This window comes from Cnephaeus nilssonii, assembly GCF_951640355.1.
Source record: "Cnephaeus nilssonii genome assembly, chromosome: 12".
NCBI lineage: Eukaryota > Metazoa > Chordata > Mammalia > Chiroptera > Vespertilionidae > Cnephaeus > Cnephaeus nilssonii.
In genome coordinates this window covers 39,024,613-39,037,299 of record NC_137083.1, presented here as the reverse complement: position 1 = coordinate 39,037,299, position 12,687 = coordinate 39,024,613, and the positions used below count along the sequence as shown (strand labels likewise).

General features: G+C 41.2%; 1 protein-coding gene across 1 annotated transcript in view; it reads left to right on the top strand.

Moving 5' to 3' along the window:
• RELN (reelin) overlaps positions 1–12,687 on the top strand; it is a 449,067-nt gene that overhangs the window by 381,316 nt on the left and 55,064 nt on the right. The window contains exons 42-44 of the mRNA XM_079785901.1: positions 6,147–6,367; positions 9,315–9,462; positions 11,739–11,997. Of these exons, the coding sequence (XP_079642027.1) occupies positions 6,147–6,367; positions 9,315–9,462; positions 11,739–11,997 (628 nt within the window). The remainder of the gene's footprint in view (positions 1–6,146; positions 6,368–9,314; positions 9,463–11,738; positions 11,998–12,687) is intronic.

The following is a 12,687-nucleotide window of genomic DNA, read 5'->3' as shown; positions in this document are numbered from 1 at the left end:
ACTTTTCCAAAAGGGTGAAAAGGAATTTTCAAAAATCTGCATTATCTTTGAACATAAATCTGTTGATTTCGTTTCATATAATCAGCATACTTTTTATAATTTAATTGTTAAGGGCTTTAATATTTTGTGTTGTTGAATATGATATTTACTTATTTTTAAAATATCTTTTTATTGATTTCAGAGAGGAAGGGAGAAGGAGAGAGAGAGAGAGAGAGAGAGAGAGAGAGAGAGAGAGAGAGAGAGAGAGAGATCAATGATGGGAGAGAATTATTGATCAGCTGCCTCCTGCACGCTCCACACTGGGGATTAAGCCCGCAATCCAGGCATGTACCCTGACCTGGAATCGAACCATGACCTCCTGGTTTACAGGTTGGAGCTCAACAATTGAGCTACACTGGCCAGACAATATGTTATTTATTAATTCTTGCTACTTACAACAGGATACTTCTAATAGACAATCTGTGTTTTAAAAACAGTAAAAAGAAAAAGCAATACTAAGCAAAATGTCCTCAAGGATCTTTAGAAGTGACAGCCGAGGAGGCAGGGAGAGTCTCTCGAGAACATTGGAACAGGTAGAGCTGAGGATTCAGCAAGCACAACCAGAAAACTGCTACAGTGGGGGTACGGGTGGGGGTCGGAGGTGGACTGAGCTTGTCTATTAAAAAATTGGGCGAGGTATATCTCAGTAAAATCTTTTTATCCAAAATCAGTTGTATTATTTAAGGTTACATATTGCAAAAAATATAAAGATACATAAAAAAGTGGAAGAACTTACTGGAAACATACTGGGGAATAATAACATGGACCCTACTCATGAAGTGTGAGGCCATCAGCAACAGAAGGTGTGATCCTCATTTTTATCATATTGGTATTAATATCATTCAGCAACCATAGCTCTCATTTTCTGGAACTCATGATTTCACATTTCTGGAAAAGAAAATCTGAACCAATCAGCTGTGGCCAGAAAGTCAATAGCAACAGAAGCCTGGCTGCCCCCAAATCCCAGCTTATGGGCAGTGTAGGCAGGGAAAGGCCGGGAGAGCCAATCTCTTAGGCACCTGTAACCAGTACCATGACCATTATGGTATTGCTGAGAAGCTCTAGGTTTCCTCTTTAATAGACCTTTAATTTCCCAGGTAATTACTAAATAGAATACAACCGTACATATAGGTTGTAAGCCATGACTTGAGATTGCTTTGACAACTGAGACTTGCTTCAGCAAGTTCCCACATGAAAGAAAAAATATTATTTCAAGGAGTAGGAAATAAGGTCACAAAGATCTGCCAATCAGAAGTTCTGAGTGAGGAGACCCACTCCTGGACAGTGCCCTCGCACCGTGGCGCCTGCCTCACTTAGCCTTTGGTCATGTCCATCAAACTGTTGGCACATAAGGTATGATGATGTAATTTGGAAATTTGAACAAGAGAAATGTAGACGCTAATATTTTCACTGACTGGTACTGAGTGTCGATTTAAAATATACCTCCTCCAAGAGAAAAACAGTTAGTTACCTACAAGGGAGCACCCATACGATTATCAGCTGATTTCTCAACAGAAACTATGCAGGCCAGACGGGAGTGGCAAGAAATATTCAAAGTGATGAATAGCAAGAACCTACAACCAAGACTACTCTACCCAGCAAAGTTATTATTCAGAATTGAAGGGCAGATAAAGAGCTTCACAGATAAGAAAAAGCTAAAGGAGTTCATCACCACCAAACCAGTATTATATGAAATGCTGAAAGGTATTCTTTAAAAAGAGGAAAAAGAAGAAAAAAGTAAAGATAAAAATTACGAACAACAAATACATATCTATCAACAAGTGAATCTAAAAGTCAAGTGAATTAAAAATCTGAGGAACAGAATAAACTGGTGAATATAATAGAATCAGGGGCATAGAATGGGAGTGGATTGATAATTCTCAGGGGGAAAGGGGTGTCTGTGTGGGGGGTACGGGAAGAGACTGGACAAAAATCATACACCTATGGATGAGGACAGCGGGGGGAAGGTAAGGGCAGAGGGAGGGGTGGGAACCGGGTGGAGGGGAGATATGGGGGGGAAAAAGGAGAAACAATTGTAATAATCTGAACAATAAAGATTTATTAAATTAAAAATAAATAAAATATACCTCCTCCAATCCTATATAATAAAAGCCTAGGTAGCGTCACACCCTCACGCAATGCCCTCGTGCAACATCGTCATAAGATGGCCACCACAAGATGGCTGTGCACACAGCAGAGGCAGGGCCTGGTGGCCACTCTGCGCTGAGGCCTGGGGGGTCCCCGTGGCTCTGCGCAGCATGGAGGAGGCTGGTCCCAGCGTCTCCGCCGCCTCACACAGAGGAGGAAGGTCTTGGTGGAGGAGGTGGGTCACTGCAGGGGAGGGCAGTTGTTGGTGATCAGGCCAGCAGAGGAGGGCAGTTGTGGGCAATCATGCCAGAAGGGGAGGGCAGTTGGGGGTGATCGGGCCGGCAGGGGAGCAGTTAGGCATCAATCAGGCCCGCAGGAGTAAGGTTAGGGGGTGATCAGTCTGACAGGCAGAAGCGGTTAGGGGCAATCAGGCAGGCAGGCAGGCAAGCAGTTAGGAGCCAGCAGTCCCAAATTGTGAGAGGGATGTCCGACTGTCAGACATCCTCCGAGGAGTCCCAGATTGGAGAGGGTGCAGGCCAGGCTGAGGGACAACCCCTCCCCCCCCCCCCATGCATGAATTTCATGCACCGGCCTCTAGTTATAAATAAGTTACAGAACTCAGACCATCATGTTATTTGTATTCCGTGTTGTTTCTACTTTTATGAAAAGAAAGTAAATCTGTTAAGGAGGCATGCCCACTCCCACAATGGTATAAACCTATCTTTCAAACTGCATTCAACCATTTCTGCAAAGAGAAGAATTTGCCTTCATAGTGTTGTCTAGTCCTTGTTTCGGGAAAAGAATTAACACTCTTCTAAAAAACCACACAGGCATGAATTGCTGGAAGGCAAAAGTTAAATTTTCTCCAACTCAGTCAACCATCCCTTGGTTTGTATTCAGCACAGCACATAATAATGGCACGAGTGCTAGATGCTAAAATATATATATAACCCACATTTAAATGACCCCTTTCTGTGCATTTACTGGACATTGGGCACCATAAAAAGTATTTTCAATATTTTCAGGTATGGAAATGTCATTTTTTGCCTCCACAAGTAGGCAGTTCACATCTGAAGCATAAGTGTTGAGCTCCCACTGAATTTTATTCACATCACCTTTGTGTCCTTTTCATCTAGAGTTTTTTTTGTCTTTAAAACTCCTGATTGCTTTTGCTTTATACAGATTCATAATGAGTCAACCAAAACCCCTATTTCATGAAAGCACTGTTGTGTGCTTGAAATTTTAAGTTTACATTTAAAGAACAGGTCCTTTTGAATACCACTGGCTTGGGAGAACAGGCACTGACATTCACCGGGGAGGGTGGCAGTGAGAGATTTTCAAAATAAGATTTCAGGAGAAGACAACCACAGTGAGACCAGGCCCTTCAGCCCATTTATCATAGCGCTTGCAGTTTCTATGTCAAGGCAGGTGAACAATAATAAATATCCAACCAAGGTGGTTCATTTGTATTCAGAACACTTGAATAAATAAGAAGTTCAAAAAAATCCAGGCAGGCTTTTGTTCAAAGAAAAACTCCAGCCATTTCCCTCAGCTCAGCAGTCTGAAAGTTCAAAAGGTAGGAAGTGCTCCTGGCCAAGACTAAACTCTGACAGGTATTTGAAAATAAATTTAATTATGAACTGGCATTTTGGGGGCAGCTTAATATAGTTAGATATTTGATCTAAACAATGAAATTGGGGTTAAAACTTGATTCCATCTGCTTTGCTCTCTACTAAACTTTAGAAACCTAATAAAAGCTCCTAATATTGACTTCTAATTTCTGTTTTAAAAAGTATTCTGAATTTGGTTCCTATGATAATTGAAAATTGGACAGATTCACAGGGCACAAAAATGAATACACATGCCATCTCTATATCTGTCCCCTCTGAAATAAATCCATCTTCTTTGAATTGAGTTTTTGTACATGATAAAATATACTAAACTATTTCTGGACCCCTGCCTAAATATATAGATTATTTCCAAGGGACTAACTTATCATCAACAATAAAAGGCAATTCACTTACAAATAAAAAGGAAAAGTACCTTTGACTTAAAAAGAAATTAAGAAGTAAGAGAAAAAAAAAAGAAGTAAGAGACACGGTCTAAAAATAAATCTGATTTTGTCACTCCTCTCTTTAAAATAATCTATTGGGGCTCTCTCTTGCCATGGTTGATGATAAGCCAATAGAACAAAATAAGGCAGGGGTCCTCAAACTTTTTAAACAGGGAGCCAGTTGACTGTCCCTCAGACCATTGGAGGGCCGGACTATAGTTTAAAAAAAACTATGAACAAATTCCTCTGCACACTGCACATATCTTATTTTGAAGTAAAAAAACAAAATGGCAAAAACACCCGCATGTGGCCCGCGGGCCGTAGTTTGAGGACACCTGAAATAAAGCTTTTCACAACAAATGCTATGCAACAAACACTTACTGAGCATCGCTGTATGTGAAACACTATATGGGGCACTACGAGTGAGTGCAAAGAAGAAAGAGGCATGGAGATTGGCCTCTAGGAGTTCACAGCCAATAGGAAAAATAGGTATGCTTTTAAGTACCTACACCTGTGATAACTATAATAATGGAAATTCCATCAGAATTATGGAAGAGAGAGAAATTAAAAGACTGGTTATATGCTGTCTGACTCAGCAAGTTCACTACTTTACCCAAAAGAGTTGAAAATAGGTATTTAGGCAAATACTTGCTCATAGAAGCACTATTCACAATAACCACAAGGTAGAAATAAACAAATATCCATCAACTGGTAAGTTAATAAATAAAGTTGGTATATCCATACAATGGAATATTATTCGGTCATAAAAAGGAATGAAATTCTGATATTTGCTACAATGTGGAATAACCTTGAAAACATCATGCTAAGTGAACAAAGCCAGACACTAATGGTCACCTATTGTATGAGTCTAATTATATGAAATATCCAGAATAGGTAAATCCATAGAGACAGAAAGTAGATTAGTGGTTGCCAAAGGCGGGGAATAGGGGAACTGCTTAATAGGCACAGGGTTTCCTTTTGGGGTGATGAAAATGTCTTGAAACTCTATAGAGGTGATGGTTGGCTAACACAGTGAATCTGCTAAATACCACTACGTTGTGTGCTTTAAATAGTTAAAACAATATATATACATATACTTTTGTGTTATACAAATGTCACCTCGACTTTAAAAAAAATGTTATGCAGAGTGTAGATAGAAGGTATGAAAGAAGCTTCACCGATAAAGTCAATATTGAAAAAGTTGGATCCCTGGCCAGGTAGCTAAGTTGGTTAGAGCATCATTCTTATACGCCATGGTTGTAGGTTTGATCCCCAGTCAGGGCACATACAAGAATCAACCAAGAATGCATAAACAAGTGGAACAACAAATTGATGTTTCTCTCTTTCTCTCTCTCTCTCTCTCTCTCTCTCTCTCTCTCTCTCTCTCTCTCCCTCCCTCCCTCCCTCCCTCCCTCCCTCCCTCCCTCCCGCTCTCCCTCCCTTTCCCTGTCTCTCTAAAATAAAATTTTTAAAAAGAAAAAGGTGGGCCCTAGCTAGTTTGGCTCACTGTATAGAGCATCAGCGTGCAGACTGGAGGGTCCCAGGTTTGATTCCAGTCAAGAGCACATACTCGGGTTGCGGGCTTGATCCCCAGTAGAGGGCGTGCAGGAGGTGGCCGATCAATGATTCTCTGTCATCAATGTTTCTATCTCTCTCTCCCTCTCCCTTCATCTCTGAAATCAATAAAAATATAGTTTAAAGAAAAGAAAAGAAAAAGTTGGACGTTCAGGTGGAATTTTGACATAGTGATAGAATTGGGAAGGGCTTACAGGGAGCAAGAACTTTATTGGCAAAATCTTATAGATTGAGAAATGGAGTTTGTGTTCCCAAAATTGAATTATCTTTTCTATTTCTTGAGTGTGAGTCAGTGATAGTAACTGCCCACTGCTTAATGATCAAATGTGCTTACTTTGAAGGTATGTTGTTCTATTGATTAGATTTTGAAAGATTTGTTCCTCTTTTCCAGATCTGTGCGTTTCAGATGGTACCAAGGATTTTACCCTGTTGGCTCTCAGCCAGTGACATGGGCCATTGATAATGTCTATATTGGTCCCCAATGTGAAGAGATGTGTAATGGACATGGGAGCTGTATCAATGGAACCAAGTGCATATGTGATCCTGGCTACTCAGGTCCAACCTGTAAAATAAGCACCAAAAATCCTGATTTTCTCAAGGATGATTTTGAAGGTAATCTTTTCTTATAAATTATATGTAGCATTGTGAAAGAGATTACATTTTAAACAAAATTTGTAATTTGTAAGTAATCACTAGGTTTTACTCTAATACTTCATTATTTATCACTATAATTGAAACTACCCAAACCTTCATTTTGTTCTGAATTTTATAGGGTTCCATTTTTGAAACAATGGTCAGTGAGAGAGAACAAGACTGTAACTGAGAAAAACTAAGGTTATTTTCACCACTTTTGCTATCACATGTAATTTCTCATTAATGGTAATTTTAGAAAATGTCCATAGAGGGTTAATCTTCTTGGATGGAAGTAAAAGGTTCCAGAGATGGAAATTTCTTTCATTGCTTTATCACCAACTCATTAAGCAGTCTCTTATCACTTTCTGTACCTCACTTAAACCTAGAATCTAACATTATATGTGACGATAATGTTACAACATAGAAAAATACATATGATGTAATAATTGAAAGTATTCACAATTATATATCCTTTGGATATGCCCTCTGATAAAACTGTGGGAAAACATCCTCATAAGATAAAGTCCTAAACAAATGTAATAGCTATCTATATTAGGACTAGAGGCCCGGTGCACAAAATTCGTGAATTGGGGGGGGGGGTGTCCCTCAGCCCAGCCTGCACCCTCTCCAATCTGGGACCCCTTGAGGGATGTCTGACTGGGATCGGGCCTAAACGGGCAGTTGGACATCCCTCTCACAATTCAGGACTGCTGGCTCCCAACCACTCGCCTGCCTGCCTGCTTGATTGCCCCTAACCACTTCTGCCTGCGAGCCTGATCACCCCTAACCACTCCCCTGCCAGCCTGATCGACGCCTAACTGCTCCCCTGCCGGCCCGATTGCCACTAACTGCCCTCCCCTGCCAGCCTGGTTGCCTCTAACTTCCCTCCCCTGCTGGCCAGGTCCCCCCCAACTGCCCTCCCCTGCAGGCCTGATTGGCCCCAACTGCCCTCCCCTGCCAGCCTGGTCGCCCCTAACTGTTCTCCCCTGCTGTACTGGTCCACCCCAACTGCCCTCCCCTGCAGGCCTGGGTGCCCCCCAATTGTCCTCCCCTACAGGCCTGGTCGCCCCCATCTGCCCTCCCTTGCAGGCCTAGTCCCTCCCAACTGCCGTCCCCTGCTGGCCTGATTGCCTACAACAGAACTTCCCCTGCCGGCCTGATCACCCACAACTGCCCTCCCCTGCAGGCCTGATCTCCCACAACTGCCCTCCCCTGCAGGCCATCTTGTGGTGGCCATCTTGTGTCCACATGGGAGCAGCCATCTTTGACCACATGGGGGTGGCCATCTTGTGTGTTGGAGTGACGGTCAATTTGCATATTACTCTTTTATTAGATAGGATAGTATTCCATTGTATTGATATTACCTAAATGTAATTTCAGAATGTACCTTAAAACCATAAATATAATAATTTCATAGACAATTTGTAAAAAAGAAAGTAAATCCTTAATTTGGGACAAAGGGAAAAAATCTTTAATCCCACTATCCTATCTAATAAAAAAGTAATATGCAAATTGACCATCACTCCAACACACAAGATTGCTGCCCCCATGTGGTCAAATATGGCTGGCCCCATGTGGACACAAGATGGCCACCATAAGATGGCTGGAAGGGGAGGGCAGTTGGGAGGGACCAGGCCTGCAAGGGAGGGCAGTTGGGGGGGACCAGGCCTGCAGGGGAGGATAGTTGGGGGGGACCAGGCCTGCAGGGGAGGACAGTTGGGGGGTACCAGGCCTGCAGGGGAGGGCAGTTGGGGATGATCAGGCCTACAGGGGAGGACAGTTAGGGGTGACCAGGCTGGCAGAAGCTGTTAGCGGCAATCAGGCAGGCAGGCAGGCGAGTGGTTGGGAGCCAGCAGTCCTGGATTGTGAGAGGGATGTCTGACTGCCCGTTTAGGCCCAATCCCATGGTTCAGGCCTAAACGGGCAGTCTGACATCCCTCAAGGGGTCCCAGATTGGAGAGGGTGCAGGCTGGGCTGAGGGACACACACCCCCTCCTTGCACGAATTTTGTGCACTGGGCCTCTAGTTTAGACATAAAAAGGAATGAAATACTGATACTGGCTACAACATAAATGAACCTTGAAACATTATGCAAATGAAAAAGTCATATACGGAAGGTCACCTACCATATGATTTCATTTATAGAATCATCAGAAATAGGCAAATCCATAGAGATAGCCAGCCAATCAGTGGTTGCCAGGGGCAGGGTGAGAGGGACATGGGAGTGACTGCCTAATGAGGACAAGGTTATCTTTACAGGGGATTATAAAGTTCTGGAACTAGGTAGTGGTGATTGTTATACAGCACTGTGAATGTACTGAATGCCATTGAGTTGTTCATGATGAAAATGGTAGATTTCTATATTATATGCATTTTACCACAATCAAAAAACTGAAGTAAATCTATGACGAATATCTGAGGAGATTTGAGAGCTGGTTTTGAAAAATATTGTTTAATAGGAAATATCAAATTATCCTGAAATTTCTCCCATTAAAACGGTGTTAAAAATATGTAACACTTATCTGATACTGTCCTCACAGTAGCAAGGACATGGTGAAGAAGTCTATGGAATGGTCACATGCCCTCCCTTACTTTTGTCCTGAATCACTCTGTGACTAGCCAGTGTCGTCTTTTGCAGTGTGGAGGAGCAGAAAGGAGGGACCCATCTGGCTGGACCATAGGTACTCAGGAAAAGGCCCCCTCCTTCTGTCCTGTGGATTCTTAAATAACACAGCCAAGGTTAAACAATTCAAACTTGCTAAAATGTTGAAGAGGCCTCTTACCCCAAATCTATGACTTCGATGTTTATGACTTAATATTTTGGAACTACACAAAGCACTTACCATACTCCTTTAAAAAATATGACTAAATAAATAAATAAAAATAGTATGACTATAATTGGAGTCATACTTTTTACCTTTTTCAGGTCAGCTGGAATCGGATAGATTCTTATTAATGAGTGGTGGAAAGCCATCTCGGAAGTGTGGAATCCTTTCTAGTGGAAACAACCTCTTTTTCAACGAAGATGGCTTACGCATGTTGATGACACGAGATCTGGATTTATCACATGCTAGGTAATCACTTTGGAATGTTGTTGGAAAATCACATTGTGATGTACAGTGGCAGAACATCATTGAATCAGAAAGAGATCTCAAAGACAAGGCCTTCCATTGGAAATGCTGAGTTTCTCTCTCATCAACGACTCCATTAAGACACAATTTACATAATTTACATTCTAAAACTGAAAGAGAATTGTGCAGTAACTAGATCAGAAATGAAATACTGATAAGCAGACAAAAGTTAATATCTGGTATTTTATAAGATGGTGACTAGGAAATGGCAATATTTAACTTACTTTAACTTCAGGAAAATAATGTTGCAACTTCTTTACCCATCTTCTACAGAATGCTTTTCATTAGCACTTGGACTGTGTAGAAATTATTTACACCGTGCTTAATAGAAAGCCTAATGGAAATACCATACACCCTCAAATTATTTACAATTAACTTTATATCCATTAGCAATTTAAGTTAAGAACATTTGAATGTAGCCTTATTCTTTATAAGCATTTCTGTTCAATGACTTGCTCATGCACTCTAAGCACTCATTTTCTAAATTGAGCACAGTCTCTCAGAAACAAACATTTAGAACTGGCTCAGAGGATTATGTCCTGTCAAGAAGTATATCCTTTGATCAGTTGATGAGTGCCAAACACTTAGCCAGGAAAATAAAGAAGACAATTTAACATGTGTAAAATGGAACCCTGACCTATTTTTGCAAGTGAACAAAAGAATGATGTTTTTGTTTTTTTAAACATTTCAGAACAAATTAAAATACATCATAACAGATTATCCTCTCCTTCCTCCTAAATATTTTATTTATTGAGTTATAAATTTGATTATGCCCCACAGAAAATACAATTCTATCTGTGAGATAATAATTTTACACTTAAAGGAAACAAGATTGTATTTATCACCATCCTATTTTAATGTATCTGACTTAATTTGATGCTCTTTTTTCAGATTTATCATTGGCAGCTGAGTTCTCCAATTTAAAAATTATTAGGTTTTTCTAAATAATTCTGATATGGTTTATCTATGACTAAATTAATATAAACATTTTCCCCAATACAACTAGATGACATGCTAAAAGTTTTTCTCCATAAATGACTACTATTTCTATAGATATAAACGTCACTAGGCACGAAACATGTATTTTTTTCATTAATCCAATGTTAAAAGCTCCATTATTTATCTCATCTCAGTAGCATGCTGTGTAGGATTTGCATATATTGACCTTAAAATGCTCTGTGTAAAATACCCATTTTCTCAAGTTAGGAGATTTATACACAGTTAATGGAGATAGGGGAGAGGAGGAACCCATGAAGAATGCATGGTTTTATATATGGAACTGATAACTTTTATTATAAGCCCCAGTATATTTCATATGTGTGGCATGCATACATAATTGGCTGTATGCATTGGATTTCACATGAAGTTTATTCTGCATTACCCGGTAGCAAGCAGCCAGACTAGGCACCAACAGTTTGCCTGCCAAAGATAACATGTGAGCTCGTTTTCGTTGGCACCCCAGCTGCTTGCTGCCACTCTGCCCACCTCCCTGCCAGCTGGAAAGTCTGCACTGGCTGGCCGCCACAGTTCTCGATGGCCGGTATCATCCATCGCAGACAGCAATAGTCAGAGGTTGGCACAGCCCACCAGCACCACCACCCCACACTCATGCTCCCCTGCCCCTGGGCACAAAAGACAGAAAAGAGGCCCAGGCTTGACACACCTCTTCCAAAAGATGGCTGGCCTTTTACAAAGAGGTGTTACAACTGGTGAATTTAAATGTGTCTCCCAAAACCAGTAATATGAGATCTAAAAATCTACTGGTATAAACTGAGAATGGATGATTTCACCAATAAATGAGGTAAACTGTATTAATTATATTCTTCCTGTTTCGGATACTAAGGACAAGGATCCAAGTTTACCTTAAATAGTTAACAATACACACTCCCCAACCTGAACAGCCTTCGGACCCCTACTGTCTTCTCATAGCATGGCCAACGGGTGCAGTGAATGCTCACTGTCCTCAGATTCACCTCTGGGGAGGGCTGCAAAATATAAATATGGGTGCAGAATTGCCTTTCTTCAGATCTCACATTGTATTAACTCCGTTTAGCATTAAAAAGGAAATCGGGCTTTGAAATGATTTCTTTGGACATGCGTTAAGTCCTTATTTTCATTAAAGCCATGCACTCCCCGTATTACCCCGAGTGCTTGTGTTTTGCTAATGGTGTGAATTTCTCACTGAAGTAAATATCTACAGTAAGTTTCACTCATGTCAGATTTGTGCAGTTCTTCATGAGACTGGGATGTGGTAAAGGGGTTCCGGATCCCAGGAGCCAACCTGTGCTTCTGCAGTATTCTCACAACGGCGGCCTCTCGTGGAGTCTCCTTCAAGAGTTCCTTTTCAGCAACTCCAGCAACGTGGGCAGGTACATCGCCCTGGAGATACCCATGAAAGCCCGTTCTGCTTCTACTCGGCTCCGCTGGTGGCAGCCATCCGAAAACGGGCACTTCTACAGTCCCTGGGTTATCGACCAGGTCAGTCCCTTTAGAATTAACTATTATAATGTTGTCACTTATCTGAATGTGGCCTTAGATAGCAGCCCTCCAGTTCACTAGAGAAAGCCCAGGATGGACAGTTCAGTGACTTGCCCAAGGGCACACAGCTAGATTAGATGTGGCATTTAGCTTCCTTTCATTCTCTTTTCCTTCAATTGCCTGAGCCTATAAAATAAACGACATACAACAGAAGGCCCAGGTCCTGCTCAGAGAGGATTCTGCCATATGGATAGAGGGACTTTATCAAGCGTGATACGAGGTTATAATTCTCTGAAAAGGAAAATGTGCAAATTAGCATTGTAACTCCCATGCAGTAACTCCCAAATCCTCTTTCCCAGCCTTTGAAGGAAAAAATAAATAAACCTCCCTAACATCCTATGGACAACTCCAAAGGATCTTCATATATAATAAAATGCGCATCAAGTAGAACTCAAAGAACCTGTTAACAAACTGTAGAATCCATACAAAGAATTAAGCTGAAGTGCCTTAGGGTACAACTGTCCTTAAATAGAAATTTTACGTGAAAAATAATCACATGTAAGCCAAATTTTGCTTTTCCACATACAGTTTCCAAAGGCATAATTTGGCCCATGAAAGCTGTGAATGGTTTTGTCAATCCTACTATTTGTTTTCACGGATTTTCATGGCCTCTTGCCAGATGGCCAAACA